This window comes from Orcinus orca, chromosome 17 (assembly GCF_937001465.1).
Source record: "Orcinus orca chromosome 17, mOrcOrc1.1, whole genome shotgun sequence".
Taxonomy (NCBI): domain Eukaryota; kingdom Metazoa; phylum Chordata; class Mammalia; order Artiodactyla; family Delphinidae; genus Orcinus; species Orcinus orca.
The window spans coordinates 79,360,024-79,376,664 of record NC_064575.1 but is presented as its reverse complement, the minus strand read 5'-3'; the positions used below and the strand labels follow the sequence as shown (position 1 = coordinate 79,376,664).

Genomic DNA, 16,641 nt, shown 5'->3' with positions numbered 1-16,641 from the left:
TCCCATGCTTTCGGTTAAGAGATGTTTGCTGAGTACCAAGCACCAAGAATACAAAGGCTAGTAGGGCAGGGGAAATTCATCAGAGAGGGAAAAGAGACAAGGGGAGGAACTGTGGGAAGCTAGGCTATCTCGCCTGCTGGACAACCCTCTCCTCAGCATCCCCAAGAAACCAGCAGTGCTCCCCAAATGGAATCAGTGCTGAGTTTTTCTTTCTCTTTATTTTTCACGTGACACCAAGGCAGATGACCAGTCCTAAGGCGTTAGCGAGGAGGTCCTGGGTTAAGCAAATCAGATCCGTTTCTAACTCCAAGGACTGGGTCTTAGTCTCCTGCGGCCACTACACCCTTGATCCTTTATTTTAATTATCTTTGACTCTCAAAGCTGGAAGGGATGTCCGAGATCATTTCTGGTGTTTTACCAATGAGGGGACTGGGGCTCAGAGATGCAAGGAGATTGGCCATGGTCACACAGAGTCAGCAGCAGATGGGCATTTGACTCCAGCAGTCCTGAGTCCCGTTGTCCCCTACCGCCCCGTGTGGCTGTCACGTTAGTGGGGGCTGGCCCAGGAGCAGTCGGTGAGGGGTCCTTGGAATCACCACAGGAGAGCACTTCTGAGGGACCCTGGGATCTCTCCAGAGTCACCTTGACTGTAATAACACGGTTACCACTTCCACTTAGTGAAATTCACAACCCACCAACCCAGTGACACATGTTATCCCAAGAAACTGCTACAACGTGGGCTTAATTATCATACAAACGGACCCCCCACAAGCAAGCTCAGGAGCCGGGCTCAAAGCCAGGCTTGTCTGTTACGCCCGAGACACCTGCCCCACCCTGGGAGGCGGACCCACCTTGACGTGTGGCCAGAGGTCCACGTCACACGGCCGCAGGTTGCAGAGGCGACTCTCCTGCTCAGGCCAGCACCGGGCATTGACGTTGGAGATGCGGGTGGAGACCCCCAGGCCGCAGCTGGCGGAGCAGGCGCTCCAGGGGCTGCTGTAGGCTATGCAGTTCCTGTGCCACGGCTCTATCTCATCCATGGCTGCTGCGGATGGGAACCAGATGCCCTGTCAGTTTCCAGTCTCTGTCAGCCCCCAATTCCTGTCACCACCACCCTAAGGGCTGGGGTCCCTGAACCTCAGGCAGAACAGAGGTGGGCTGTCCCTCAGCACAAGAGGGCAAGTTGGCTTCTAACCAGCACAGTTTCCCAGGGAGAGGAGGGCTGTTCTGAGCTCCTTACACCTCTCCGGAGGGAGGACCATCTTTAGAGACAGGTGGACCTAAGTTCAATTCCTGCTTGAGCACCTAGAGGCTGTGCCCCTCTGGGCCTTAGGCTCTTCACTAGAATAATAACATCTGCCCTGCAGGGCTAGTACGGCAATAAAAGGGTCCAGATACTGACTGAGTACACATCAGGCATCTGCAAGGGGCAGGGAATAAAAGGTTAAAAGACACTTTTCCTGCCCCTGCAGAGATTATGCTGTGTGGGGAAGGTCAAAGGGAAGCGCCCGCACTGTAGTACCAGCATCTCATCTGGGCGATGCTGCGGGCATCGTGGTTAAGGGGACACACAGGCTTCAGAGGCAAATGGCCTGGGCTCAGCTCTGAGCACCACCACTTAGTAGCTGGATAGCTTCCAATAAACTAGCTCCCACCTCCGTGTCCCCACCTGTAAGAGGGGCTGACAGTAGCACCTCTCTCCCTCCTGTCCCAGGCTGGGGACAGAAAAGATGGGCTCAGACACGTGACAGCGCTCAAGCTGTCCCTGGCCCTTAGTGAGCCCTCAGTCAAGGTGGACTGAACCCCAACTCTTGGCTGGTTCTATCAACGCGTGTATCCTGGCATCCAGATGCATGTGCAACTGGAGTGAGCTAGAGATGGAGGCAGGTAAAAAGCCAGGAAGACCAAGGAGAGATCTCACAGAGAGATGGAACACGGTACCCGAGAGAAAGACTGGAAGAGGAAGCCGGTCCAACCTGGCACACACACGCATGGCAACCAGAGACAGGAACGGGCAGGGACAGCAGGCGTGCAGGGGAGACGGGTGAATGAACGCGGGAATATATGAGTAAGAGAAGAGGACGGACAAGACAGAAGAGAGGAAAAAGAGGCCTCTGAGGACAGAAGGGAGGAGGGTCCGGGCTGGGATGAGCTGGGGCTGCGAGCATGGATGGAGAGGGCAGTGGGGAGGGATTTGCCTGGAAGGATGAAAGGGCTTTGGTTTCTGGGTCAGCCACTCAGCAGGGGCTCTGCTTGTGCTTGGTCAGAACGGGGTCACTGGGCCACACACAATGACATGATGCGCAGACAGCCGCTGCCCTGCACCCTCACCCCGTGACCCTCCTGTGCTCTGCCCTGGGAGGCCTGCTGGGGACAGAACTTCCCCGGCCACCTCCTCCATGGGCAGGGGATTGCTGCTTCCGGGAGCTGCTCAGCCCCGGATGGGGCACCCCAGGCCCCACCCAGAAAGGCTGTGCATCCCTGAACTGTAGGGGTGGCAGTACCACCCTCCTTCCTGGTCCAGTCAGACCCCTGGGGGCAGGCAGCCTGGGGACAGGTCTCTATTCTGGCCTTTACACTCCCCCCTCCCCTCCCCTCCCCTCCCCTCCCTTCTCCTCCCCTCTCCTGTCCAGTTTGTTCTTCTCTGAAATCCTCCCTCACTTGGCTTCTGAAACCCTCTTTCTCCTGTATCCGTCCTGCCTCTTGGATTCGTCTTCCTCAGCTTCATTCCCTCTCTCACCTTACATGGTGGTGTCGCAGGGCCACATCACTGGTCCTCCATAGAGGCAATTTTGCCCCCCAGGTCACAACTAGCAAAGTCTGGGGGTATTTTTGGTTGTCGCTACTTGGCTGGAAGGTGCTACTGGCACCTAGTAGGTGGGGGCCAGGTGTAAACCTCCTCCTACAAAGCCCAGGACTGTCCCCTCTATAAAGAATGATCCTGTCCAAAATGAGGTCAGAACTGAGGTCGAGAAACCCTGCTCTACGCAGTCTCTCTGAGCACTTCTCTCTGAGCACAATCTCTCATGCACTTATAACTTTAAAAAAACAACCAGTACCCTCAGAACGCTGAAACTCCATTGCCATTTCTTCACTCCCTCATGTCCACTTGCCTGGTGGACACTTTCCTTCTAGAAGTGTCCTCATCTGCTGTCTCCCACGTCATCAGACGCTCCTGGTTTTCCCATTACATGCTTGGCTCTCCTTCTCTGTCTCCCCCTCGGTCTCCTCTTCTGTCCTCCCTCAAACATCAGCCCCCCAGACCTCTGCCCCAGGCTCCCCCAACACATTACCCCTAGGCCCTCAGCAGTTCTGGGCCGGAGACTTCCGGAGCTCTCTCTCCGCCCCACCTCCCTCCTCCAGTGCTTTCCCCACAGGACGCTCCTCTGGGTGATCTCATGGGCAGGGCACCCAGCCTCAGCCTCAGCCTGTCTCCAGCAAGGGCGCTCTCCTCCCCAGAAGTACTCCCTGCTTTCTGTCCTAAGTAATGACGAGCCCCGGGAGTCTCTGTTACCCTCTCTCTCCTTCCCCCCACCCGTTGTATTGACGCCGAGCCCTTCAGTCTTACTTGTTCAATTCCTCTTGCATCTGTCCCTGCCTTGATACCTCTGCTCCCACTGCCCCAATTCAGGTCTCCTCGGCCCACATACCCATCCCTGCGTCCCTCCATCCATTCATCCATCCATAAGACGAACACTGATTTGGTACCAGCTAAGTGTCTGGCATTGGCTAGGCTCATGTAAGCTGTGGCTGAAACAAATAGGTCTGTCCCTGTCCTCTGTTTCCGGAGCTTCCTCTGGCCTGGCCTACCTGGCTGAAGTCTCACCTGTCCACCCATCCCCCAGAGTGAGCGGGAAGCCATCCACTCCCTCTCTGCCCTTCCACCTGCTGCTCAAGCCTCTCCTCCCGGGGTCCCCTCACACCGGTCCTTCCTCAGCCTCCACCCCTCCCCTCCTAAACTCCTTAGTAGGAGAATAAGGAACCGCAGGCCTCTGCTTCCTTCTTTACAAAGCACTTCCTCCTTTGACGCATGAAGGATCCCATAAGACAGGTGGACAGGTGGTCTTATTTCCATTTTACCAGTGGAGAAATAGGGTCCCGGAGGAAATGTGACTTTCCCAAGGTCACACCGCTCCTGAGTGGTGGACTGGGGGCCGGGGGCTCCTGTCAATCACAGGTGGGCAGTCAGAGCTTCGGGAGTGTCCGCCCCCACACTCCCGGACCCCAGGGCCTGCCCTCCCCCCCCCCCCGCGCCCTGCGCCCCGCGCGCAGCACCCACCTAAGGCGCCCGTGTGGCGCGGCGCGGTCTTGCGTGGCCTCCTGGCGTCGTCGTCGCACACCCACTGCTCACAGCAGCGCCCGGGCACGCTCACCCGCCGGGCGTGGCGGCACCAGACGCGCGGGGGGCGCGCGCGGAGGCAGAGCGGCGTGCAGCCCACCGCACCGCCCACGCACGTGCAGTTGTACTTGCAGTTGGGCTGGAAGGACTGGCCGTTGTTGTAGCGCACGCCGTCCAGCACGCAGCCCACGCCGACCACCTCTGCGGACACAGGCGCTGAAGGTCAGGCAGGTGGGCTCCTGCGTCCCCCTCAGGGCAGCCCCGCCCCCGCTGGACCACGCCCCCCCACGTTCACGTCGTAGGGGAGGGGCGAAGGCAGAGCAGTGAGAAGCCACTGGGCCCAGCCGGCGGCGTGGGGGGAGTTCGGTGGCACCTGAGCAGAGGCAGCGCCAGTTCATTTAACCCGCGGAGAAATACGCAGTGCCACCCTGGAGCGGGGTGGGAGGCCGGGACGGGGAGCCAGGTGGCTAGCCCCTGGTCCTGTCCCATCAAGGGGCACAAAACCTGGTCCTGACAATTTTCTGCCTCCAGGGTCACGGTTCTGAGCCCGGCAGTAAAGCCAATTCGAACACTTTGAAACAAAGACTCAGTTCATTCAATGCAAATTTATAGAGTAGTCTAGGTGCCCACGCCCTCGAAAAGATTACATTGTAGTGGGGGACAGAGGAAAGACAATGGACCGTCTAGAATGTTGATGGGGCCAGTAAAGCAGTTGATGGGAGTGGGGGGGGGATGGTTTGCAGATTTAAACAAGGTGGGCCAGCAAAGCCTCACGGTGGTGAGGATGATTCAGCAAAGATGGGAAGGAGGTGAGCTGCCCAGGCCGGGAGGGGCTGTAGGCGGGAAGGCCTGAGGTGGGAGCAGCCTGGGATGTGGGAGAGGGCAGGGAAGGGTGAGAGAAAGTCAGGAGGCAGGAGATGAGGTGAGAGGGGGCTTCCCTGGAGGCTCAGTGGAAAATACAAAGCTCTTAGAGCTTAGAACTGAGGCTGGCACACAGTAGGTGCTCAATGAGTAACTGTTGAATCAATGATATGAATTATGTTTCACAAAAACACTCGTAGTGCTGAGTTGAGAACAGACTGATGGGTATGGGTGGTGTCAGGAGGCCACACTAGGAATCCAGATAAGAGGTGATGGTGATTGGACCAGTGAGGGACAGCCAGGAGGAGAAGGGCTCAGCTTCTGGGTATATTTGGAAGGACCCGCTGACAGATAGGATGCAAGGATGAGAGGAGAAGCATCAAGAAGGACTCCTAGTTCTATGTCCTGAGCCCTGGAAGGAGAGGGATGCTCTGTCCTCAGAGGAGCAAGGTTGGGGTGGGTGGACTCAAGTTCCTCACTAGACACGAGATGCCTGGTTGACATCAGAGTGGCCGTGTGGAGCTTGTTCTGCAAGCCTGGAGTTCCAGGAGAGATCTGGGGCTGCTGGGCCCCCACCAGCATTCCCACCCTTGATGCCGGGTCCCACCCTGAGGACAGTGTCTGGAAGTGCAAGCAGAGAGCCCAGGGTGGCAAGGGCATTCACCCGAGGAGGGCTAGTCTGCCAAGAGTTCCAGCTTATCTCCTGGATTCACCCGAAGGTGAATCGTCATCATCATCATTATCATCATCGTCATTGTCATCATCATCATCATCATCATCGTCATCATTATCATCATCGTCATCATCACCATCATCATCATCATCATCATCACCATCATCATCATCATCATTATCATCATCATCGTCATCATCGTCATCGTCGTCATCGTCATCGTCATCATCATCCCTGTATCTAACAGGAGTGAGGGTTCTTGGTTGCCTGACCTGCTTTGTGTTAGCCTTCCTTGCTTTGCTGATTTCATCCCATAAGGAAATGATACCACATCATCACCTGCATTTTCACCTACAGCAAACCTGAGTCTCTGCGATGTTGCGTCACACACCTAAGGTCACAGAGCTCGGCTCAGCGGAGCAGTGAGGGCAGCCTGTGGGAATACTGGGGTGACTGCCTGTTTCCTTGGGAGGTGATTGTGCCGGAGAAGGTACAGAAAGGAAAGGCGCTAACACTTACTGCCCCTCTGATCTGGAGCCAGGCACCATCTGGTATCTCACGCAGTCCTCGCAGGGACTGCCCTAGGAGAGCTTTGTTTTCTTCCTTTGGCAGAGACGGGAACTGGGGGTGTGGGGTTAGTGCTCGAGGTCACCCAACAGGTGACTGATGGAGCTGCTCCCAAAGCCTGGGGGCTCTGACTCCACCATCCATTTCCTTCCACCAGATACCAGTAAAGGAGGGGAAATAGGAAAACAAAACAAAGCAGAGGAAGCGCTGGGTGAATCACTGATCTTTGCCTCTGAGTCACCCCTGGCGGCGCGCTTTTGCTCCAGGGAGCGTGTGCGCGTGCGCGTGTGCGTGTGTATTGGTGGAGGGGGAGAAAGGAGTGCTGAAGCCCGTCTCTGCCCGTGTGTGGGAACTTCTGGTGGAGAGGGCAGCGCTGGGTTCTGGGAGCCCTTAGCACAGTGGTTCTCAACACCAGCTGCACGATAGCACCACCGGGGGAGCTCTTTAAAATTTTGATGCCCACACCATGCTCCAGTATATGAGGGTGGACCTGGGTTTCAGTATTTTTTATTGTTTTGCCCTTGGTAGCTCCCAGGTGAATCCAGTTTGCAGCCAGGCTTGGGAACCGTTGCCTCTAGAAGTTGTTCGCAGTCTCCTGGGAGGTTTAGGGGGTAGGGACAAGCGATGGCTGGTATGTGTGATGGCTGTGGGTTGTCTCGTCAGCGGACTCTGGCACCCCTTCCTTATTCGATTTCTTCCTGACTAATTGAAGGACCAGCTCCTGGCTAGATGGGGAAGCTGGCTGAGTTTCCTTCCCCATTCAGATGTGCAAGCCCAGGCATGAACGGGTGGGCTTTCATTTTACTGACGGACTTCAAGGAACTCAAGTCACCTTGCTGTGCCGTCTGGACCTCTACTCCCCTTGCCCCACCCCTGCTGGACTGTCACCTGCCTGGGAGCAGGGACAGTGGGCCATGCCTTGTAACCCCATTGCTGTATTATCACTAACCTGTGTTCACCGCGTGAATGAATCAGTGGACGGATGGATGGATGTCAGATGGGGTGAAACCTACTCCGTATTGGGCTTCTACTGTGTATCAGGCACTCGACATCCTAACCACCCAGAGAGGTAGGCGTTATTCATTCATTGCATTTTTCCTTGATGAGGAAACTGACACTTAAAAAGGTTAAGCAGCTTTCCTAAGACCATTGTACTAGTTAGTTACGGCGCTGGGCTTCGAACTTAGGTTGTCTAGCTCCAAATCCCATGCATGGGTTTTCTACTCCCTCACTCTTCAGATGGGAGAGTCTGCGCTTGGAACCAGCCCTGCCCCCAAACTCTGAGGATGACCGTGGCCAAGGCTAAGGGAACTTCTACAAAGGAAAGTCGAAGCACATGAGACACTCACCAAGAGCAGCCGACCACGTTTTAGGCGTCAGCCTCAACCACCACGCGAAGCTGGTTGGATCAAGCTCCTTAAGTGACGTGCCCAAGGTCACGTAGCCAGTAAGTGGCAGAGCCAGGAGGCAAAACCCAAGTTGTCTGCCTGTAAATTTCATGATCCTTCCAGCAAACCACACTGCCCTCAATCCTGACCCAGCTGCATTGAATGCAGTCATGTTTGTCCACGAAAATAGCCAAACAGTTTAATCCAGAGGTCACTCGCTGCCCACAGAGGTGTTTAGTTTGGCCCATGGAGTGTTTTTAAAAAAAGTTTTCAATGTGTTGCCAACATTTACAAATCATACACAAATCTGGATTTCTTTCTGGATTCACTTGAAAACGGAGCAGACTGGATCAGACCAAGCTCACTTTTCCGCCTGGCCTCAGTGGCCAAAGCTTGCATTCACTAGTTTGCCATAATCCCTGTGATCCTCTCTTGGAGTTATTTGTGCCAGTGTTGCAACTGCTCATTTTTATTTCCTTGTCCTGGCTTAATGACACGCACATCTCTGAGGACAGATTTAGCCTGGCCTGGGGATCGTCCATTGGTTGTTGGCCATTTGCTGACAGATGGTGTGTGTAGAGGAACACTTCTTTCTCTTTCCCCTCTCGCCCCAAAGCCTCTTCCTCTCTAGCGTCTCAGACCCTGGACTCTCTTCTTTCTCGCATTAGGGTCTCATGAATTCAGACACTATGGCAGCATTTCCGGGAAGATGTTCAGTAGCACACTGGTGAAGTGTGTGTGTGTGTGTGTGCGCACACATGTATGCATGCTGTGTGTGTATCTGAGTGTGTGTGGTGGGGTAGGTGGGTCATTGGGTAAAATTCTGCCTGGAAAAACGTGTTCACTGTGCAAATAAGTTCAAAAAGAAAAGTCCTCTCATGACAGCTCTCTTTTTGGAATTTGACAATGGACGTGAACGTTTAAAACCTCTGAAAAGTTCTGTTTCACTTATTGAACCTTATTTACTCCGAAGTCTGTAGACCTACATGACCAGAGAACCCTTGGCAAGTGTAGTACTCATTACAGTCTCCTGAAAACCAGTCTTCTTTTCAAATACAAGGAATGGAAATAGAGACTCATGACGAGAGGGAGCCAGGTGAAGACAGGAGCTGACATTTAAAGAGAGAGGGCTGGTGCTAGATTGGGAAGCTGGCTTTCCAGGCCCCTGGTGGTAAAGGCAGGCAGGATAGGCAGTCCCGGGGTCTGTACAGTCTATGGGTCCATGAGAGAATGTCTATAAAGTTGTGGTGCCTGGCACGTGGTGAGATGTCTTTGCAACTTTAGGGAATCATATAGTCACAATGAATTTCCTTTTAATGACCTTAAAGAACAGCTGTAAAAGGGGAAAGAAATGATGAGACGGTCTCAGAGACGTGGAGGGGATTCTACTGCGGGAGGGCTCAGCCTGGTTTCCTTACCTGGGTAGGAGGAGAGAGTATATGAGTGACTATATACATCAGCAGTCAGTCTCAGACCTGAGTACAGGAGTAGTCCAAGGAGCTTGTTAAAGTTGTAGATTCCCATCTCCACTTGCAGAGAACTGGAATGAGTAAGTCTGGGGTGGGGCTCAGGAATAACATTTTTAACCAACACGTCAGATGATTCTATGCGGATGGAATCTGCAAGTTTTCACTGAACAGAGTTTTGTGGGGCTAATAATGAGTTTCAGTAAAAGGGGGGAGAAAATGGAAAGATGGCAGAATCAATGGTGGTTACTTGGACCCCGAAAGACTGATGATTTGGTGTGAAAGCTGAGGCATGAACTGAGGTCGAAAGAGCAGAAGGTGCTCATAAGTTAACCATGATTGTTTTGACTTGGAATTTTGTGCATAACCCTCGTCAACAACCCACTTCAGGGAATATAATGGGTTAACTGAGGGTGAGGGAGTCTGCTGTGTGTGAATATGCAGTGGTGTGTGTTAGAATCATAGTTACGGGGAAAGCTGGATTCAGCATTAGGGAAGAAGGGAGTTCTTGGGTTTATGAGGCTTTGAGTAACTTTTCAGAAGTTAGGCTGCTGTGTCATGATGCCTAGTGACGTCTTTTCATCATGCTGGATCAGGTATCTTGAATAAATGCTTAGATGATTCAAGCTAAGTGAATAACAGTCCAGATAGAAGCAGGAGACCAGAAAGTCCCAGAAAGGAGGTCTCTGAGAACAACAAAGGAAATGGTAGAACCCTGTGAAGAGCAAACAAACAACAAACAGCCTCTCCCCTGGCATGGGGCTATTATAAGGACAAAGAGTAAAGAAAAAGCAAAGGCAAATAGAAACCCCAGGAAAAACAAAAGCCTTCATAATAAAGGAAATTCAAACAAGTGCACTGTCTCATGTCACAGTGAAAAACATTTACATAATTCTAATATTGTAAATAGTGGTTTATAACCAAAAATATGACAATGATATTGGAAGATGGGGGAGACGTCAGGTGGTAGTAAGGAACTCAGACATTAGCTATCATATAGGGATCATTCATAGATTATCCACAATTGATATTTAAAGCTGATCAATGTATAACTGAAGACATGTATTGAGGATTTGCAACTACCAGAAGAAAGGGCTGAAAGCTAAAAGTGACTGTAGTAACCAGAGGAACATGGGTGGGTGGTAGGAAGGGATGGTTTCAGGCTGCTGGGTTTTATCCTTTCAAGGCTACTAAATGTTTTAAAGCCATGTTATTTTAATTTACAATATTACTGAAATATCTGGAGCTCTGCAGGGTCCTGGTGCCCCTGGGAGGTCATGGGCAACCAGCAAAGAGTTCTACCACTAAGAAAACAGAACCAGGCTTAGGTCTTGACTGGTGGATGCCTCTTCCCTGGACTCATCCATGGATGGAGAACAGAGAAGACAGCCAGGTTCTGGGTGCCAGAGGAATGCAGCATCCCTCCCTCCTCAGGAAGAGCCCAGCCTCTGGCCTCTAATCACGGCCTGGGGTAGGGGGCGGGGGGTATTTCCTGCAGAACTGGAGCCAGGCCAGAGGAAGGGCAATGGGTGGGGGTCCCTGGGCCAGAGCTGGGGATGCTGGGGGCTGGCCGGATGGTGTGTGTGGGGTGTCACTTACGTGCACATACTCCTACTGCGTACCTCGGGCTGTCCCCACTGTAGTCACAGTAGAGGCCCCGGTGGGGGTCACAGACAGCAGCCTCCGTGCAGTTGTCCCCGAGCTGCTGAGCACACATCTTGCAGCATTCGCAGCCGTCTGTGATGAGGCTGACCCCCAGCGGGCAGCGGGGCGGGGAGGACGGGCACTCGCACGGCCACTTGCAGAACTGGGGGTGTGCAGAGGTGTCCTCCAGGGGAGCCGGGGTGAAGACCGTGGCCGTGGGAGCTGGAGAGAGGGCCTGCAGGGGAAGGGCAGACATAAAGGGAGCTGCCAGGTAAGGGGTTCAGAGGCCAAAGGTCTGCAGTCACCTTCCCATCTTCACGGTGTTCAAAAGGTTTACGCGAAATTATGTTTCTCCACCATGCTTTTACTAGCCAGACGTCTCCTTTCTCCTCAGTGCAACCACAGGAGGAGCCGGAGTTCAGAGACTTAAGCCCGTCGCCCAAATTCCCCAGCTGGTAGGCCAGGGGGCAGGGGGCAGACTCTAGGTCAGATCTCTGAGCCCCATGGGTGTTTCCTTCCCTTCTGATCATCCCGAAACCTGGGAGGTCCTTGAGTTGGCCTCGATTGAAGGTGAGGAAGCTACAGCTTTGAGGAAATGCCTTCTGATGAGTCACGCCGTGTGGCACGGCCCACACCCCATCCACCGGTTGCTCTTTTCTCTGCGTCCTAAAGATCTACCCTCTCCACTGAGGTTTCAGGTGTACAGCACAGTGATTCAGTTATACCTACATACATAGACACATGCACATATATGTACATTCTTTTTCAGATTATATCCCCTTATAGGTTATTAGGAGATATTGAGTATAGTTCCCTGTGCTATACAGTAGGTCCTTGTTAGTTACCTATTTTAGATATAGTAGTGTGTATCTGTTAATCCTAAACTCCTAATTTATCCCTCTACCCCCCTTTCCCTTTGGTAGCCATACATTTGTTTTCTATGGCTGTAGGTCTACTTCTGTTTTGTAAATAAGTTCATTTGTATCTTTTTTATTTTCAGATTCCACATGTAAGTGATATGCATATTTAACGTCGGGTTTCAGGCAGGTATTTTTATGAATTTTCTTCTCCTTCTTATTTTCCCTCTGAGCCCCAGGAAAGGGCTGCATGGGTGGCTCCTGCAGCTGGTTTGCTCTGCCTCTGTAGGGAAGGGAGTCATGCTCTTGTTGCTGGTGCAAACCATGCAGAGAGGGGTCTTATTTTGTGCTAAGGGTAACGGACCACCACTCCACTTCCCCAACCTGCACTCCTCCCCAGAACCCCATTCCCATCCCCTAGCCCATATATTCATCTTTATGCTGGCAAATATGATGGACAGGACAACAGGCCAGCGGGGAAGGAGACATAAGTCCCAAAGAGCCCCCGCTGCGCTGAAGATCAGGCAGATAGAACGGGAGGCTGCTGTGGGGTGCCGGCCAGTATTAGGAACTTCCAACTGCCTGTATCTCAGGGATCCAGTCCCCCGCCCGGCCCCTCCGGCTGCCTTCCTGAACGGCCCTCCTGGCCCCTCACTCTTTATACTGGAGGAAACCTAGGCCCAGGGAGGAAGGGAATTGCCTGAGGATGGAGAGTGGAGGCTGCATTTTCCCACCCCCAGGCGGTGGTCCCTGCTGGGGAGCCTCCTGTCTGGGGCTCCTGAATTCTGAGGTTAGCGGAGGTGGAACCAGGGCTTGCACGGGGGGCCCCACGGGCCAGCTCCTCCGTCTTGAACCAGAGCCTGCTCTGTGGGCTTACAGATCTGCGCTTCATTCTTTGAACAATAGATGCTGAGATATTCCGACAGATTCCTTCTTTTCCTGAGGAGGAAAGCGAGATCCAAAAGGCAGAGGGACACCTCCAGGATGACACGGGCCATGTCAGGGCGTAGGCACAAATGACTCTCCAAGCTCTCATTTCTGGGACCTTTACCTCTGCCCCCTCTGGGCTCTTTCAGTCACTCCACAAACGTTTGCTGAGCTAGCTCACCATCTCTCTTAAGTTTTAGGCACTTGAAGATGAAGTTATTAAAAATGTCCTGTGCTTGTGGCGCCGCAGCTCATAGGAGAGACAGTTATTCGAGGTGATTTATCACAATGTGAGGCCGTGTGTGAGTGCTGGGCACCGGGGCGGCCCCGGGAGCTCTCTGACTACCAGGGCAGGAAGCTCTCTGCCGAGGTGAGTGGTGGACATCCTTGAGTGCCTGGCTGTGAGAACCAGAGGCCAGGAGAGATGGTCCAGGCTGAAGTGCTGGATTAGCTGGGCTCTTGGTTCTGTGCTCGGCACATAACAAGTGCAGTAAATATTGATTTGACACATTAAGGGCCTTTGAAAGTCAAAACTGCAAACCTTGATTTGAGGCTTTCGTCACCTCTAGCTTGGTTTCAGGCAGGTTTGCTGGTGGGGAGCAGGCTGCTCTGGAGGTTGGCAGGGCTGGTCTGTGTTCATCGGGAAAGCATTTAGGTTACCTTCCCTCGTTCGCTTTTCCTCGAAAAGTACAACGTGACACACAAAACCCCAAACCCCCAAATCAATGAAACCACACACTCACACACACACACACACACACACTCACACACCCTCATCTTTCTGACTCTATGCAGAGAGACTTTTCCTTGTCAGTCTGTGACAGTGGAGGCCTGGAGCTTTATGAAGCCCCCAGACCACCTCTGACAGTCTCTAGACCCTCAAGACCTACTCCTGGCAGAGGAAATTAAAAAAAAACCCGCTCCTCCAGGAAGCCTCCCATGCCTTTCCCAGGTTGTATTAGAGGTGCTGCCTCCCCCACTAAAATGCGAACTTGTAAAGGACAGAGTCTGTGCCTTACTTCTCTCTGTGGGCCTGAAACACGGCTCACGGCCCACAGCAGGGCTGTGTACGTGTCGCCTGCTGGAATGGATGGACGGGGAATTGTTGACTCTAAGGGGCTTTGGTGTCTCTTGAGTTTTCAGGGTCTACCATCTTGGAAGCTTTTTTCTCTGCTCTAAGTTTGAGGGTCAAGAAAACAGCATGGGGCCCGAGACAGTCAGAAGTGGGTTCTCTGTGTCCTTGGACAAACTTTCTGAGCCTCCACATCCCCATCTGTGAAATGGCCACAGTAATGCCCCCTCGGGAACGGTTGGGAGGGTGGAGGCATTGTGTATGCAGAAGCACTGTGTATGCAGGCCTGGCAAAGGGCAGACGCTCGAAAGCGCGACTTCGCCCTTGCGCTCCCTTGCTTGTGCGCCCTGCCTCGCACCCACACAGCCCAGCACAAGACTTGGGGGTCTGGACACTTTGAACTGAGCTGGGATGGTCTGGAATCTGGATAGTAACCACCTCCACGTGGTTACTATCCATCCTGCTGTCTCCATACCAAGTTAAACCTCCCCAGAAGGAAGCCTCCTTTCCAAGTGCATGCCGGGAGCCCCAGGGCACTCAGCTCTTCAAGGGGAGCTGCAGAGAAGGCCCCCGCCTTGGATGAGGGAAGCAGGTGATGGCGCCGTGGGGCAGTGGAGGGAGGGGCCCCGGGTCCGCTGAGCCAAGCCCTTGCTGCTGGCGCCATCTAGTGGTAGAAATCTGCCATCCCTAGAAGGTCCTGGATGAGAGCTGTGGGATGGGAAGACCTTTAGACCCCAGGGCCTGAGGACTCCTCATTTTGGTGCATGACCCTCTGAATCCCGACTGCCTTGTCCAGCACCCACGCCCCAGGGAAAGTGACTGCACACACACACACACACACACACACACACGCGCGCATCAGCCACCTTGAATACCCAAGACGGCACTGCACGTCCGCCTGCCCTTGGTCACGGTACAGGGACTATTGCAAACTCACTGGGCCTACATCATCTTTTATAACAGCAGAAGCTAAGGGTGAGCAAAGGGAAGGAAAGCAGTCAGAAAGCAAGGAGAATATCTATCGTCTGGAGAAAAAGCCAAAGAGAATCAAGAAGAGCCCTGGGTACTTGCAAATTGCAGCTGTTCACATAAGAGCCTCTTTTACAATGTGCTTCTGCATGCGGACTCCCCGCGGAAACCACTGTGTTTACAGGAAAGACAGGAGGGTGGGGCTGTGCCCTGATGCTTCCCAGGCTGGGCACCCAGGGCTCAGGCTCCTGCCTGGTTCTGCCCGCTCAGCCCCTCAGCTCCTGGGCTGAGCCCACTGCCCACCTCCATCCTCAGAGCCCCCAGGGCAGTGCCTCACACAGTCACTTCCTACCGTGGCTCCCAAACTTTGCTGCATGTTAGAACCACCCAGAAGCTTTGATAAACTCTGATGCCTGGCCACTGTCCGCAGACAGCCTGACTGAAGTGGTCTGGGAAGAATCCTGGGCACTGAATGCAGCCGAAGGTGACAAGGGTCCACTTGCCTAAGGACCTGGTTAAGATACAGATGCCTGAAGCCCACTTGGAATATTCAGCTTCAGCTCTTCTATGCTGGGCCCAGAATGTGTATGTTGACCTACACCCCTGGTGATTCTCGTGAGAATGGGAACCGTTGTCTTAGAGAACTGGGCCAGGGGAGGGTACGATGGGGAGATTCTAGGCCATTTTCCTGTCTTAACATGACTTTTCTAGAACATCACTTACACGCCTAACCTGTCAGCAGCTTGATCAACCTTCCACAAAGCAGTCCAGGCCAGACTGCAGAACACACACCGTTTTCGGTAAGCAGGCCTCATGTAGTTAATTGAAAATGATGTACTTTGCTTTTACTGTTTTGTGAGAAAGACTGAAAAATGAAAGAAATAGAAAAGGAGCAGCTCCCCATGATAAGGCCCCTAAGTGTCAGCTGGGTACTGAATGAATGCGTCCCCTCAAATTTATATGTTGACGTTCTAACCTCTCTAAAGGTCATGGTATTAGGAGGTGAGGTCTTTGGGGGTGATGAGGTCATAAGGGTGGAGCCCTCACGGATGGGATTAGTACCCTTATAAAAAGGATTGCAGAGAGCTCCCTGGCTCCTTCCACCATGTGAAGAGACAATGAGAAGATGCCAGTTATGAAAAGGGTCCTCATGTAGAATGTGACCATGCTGGCCTTGACCGTGGACTTCCAGCCTCCAGAACTATAAGCAATAACTTGTTGTTTGTGGCCACCCGGTGTGTGGTTTCCTAAAGAAGCCCAAAGGGGCTAAGACCGTGTCTGCTACTTAACCCTCTGGGCAGGGAGGGTAATCAGTAGGCAGGTTGAAAGCCATGAATCAGTCCATTTAATCATATTTATTGGACAAACTTAAGCAGATGAAAATTAAGAAGGAAAACATTTTTGCAACAATAAATGGTGGTAGGCATGGGAGCAGAGAGTAGGAGCTGGCAGTGGTGGGGTGCCACCCTGAGACCTTAATCATCCTGATCGATGATGGAGCCAGACCCCACCATCCTCTGAGAGTTTGTGTGGTTCATCTATGAGCAGGGCCCTGGGACCAGGAGGAAAGGGCAGGGCATCTGCAGTGAGTGGAACCCATTTCCCAAGGCTCTGTGACCTGGGGCCGTGCTCACCCTCTCTGAGCTTCAGTTTCCTCATTTGTAAAATAGTAATGATGACAACATCCTCCAGCAGCCCTAATGCAGTTACAGTCTTACCTCCATTTTACGGATGAGGAAACTGAAGCTCAGAGAGCTTAAGTAACTTGCTCACAGTCTCGCAGCTGAGAAGGGGTCTCTGAGTGTCCCCAGAGTGTCCCTCCAGAGGGACTTATCACCATGCTGCCCTACTCCTTCATTCCTTCACATTCATATCCGT

General features: G+C 53.0%; 1 protein-coding gene across 1 annotated transcript in view; it reads right to left on the bottom strand.

Annotated features, from left to right (window-relative positions):
- Positions 1-16,641, bottom strand: part of CCN4 (cellular communication network factor 4) — a 32,775-nt gene that overhangs the window by 5,312 nt on the left and 10,822 nt on the right. Inside the window, exons 2-4 of the mRNA XM_033419755.2 lie at positions 10,894-11,173; positions 4,280-4,540; positions 852-1,045 (exon numbers count right to left, since the gene is read on the bottom strand). Of these exons, the coding sequence (XP_033275646.1) occupies positions 852-1,045; positions 4,280-4,540; positions 10,894-11,173 (735 nt within the window). The remainder of the gene's footprint in view (positions 1-851; positions 1,046-4,279; positions 4,541-10,893; positions 11,174-16,641) is intronic.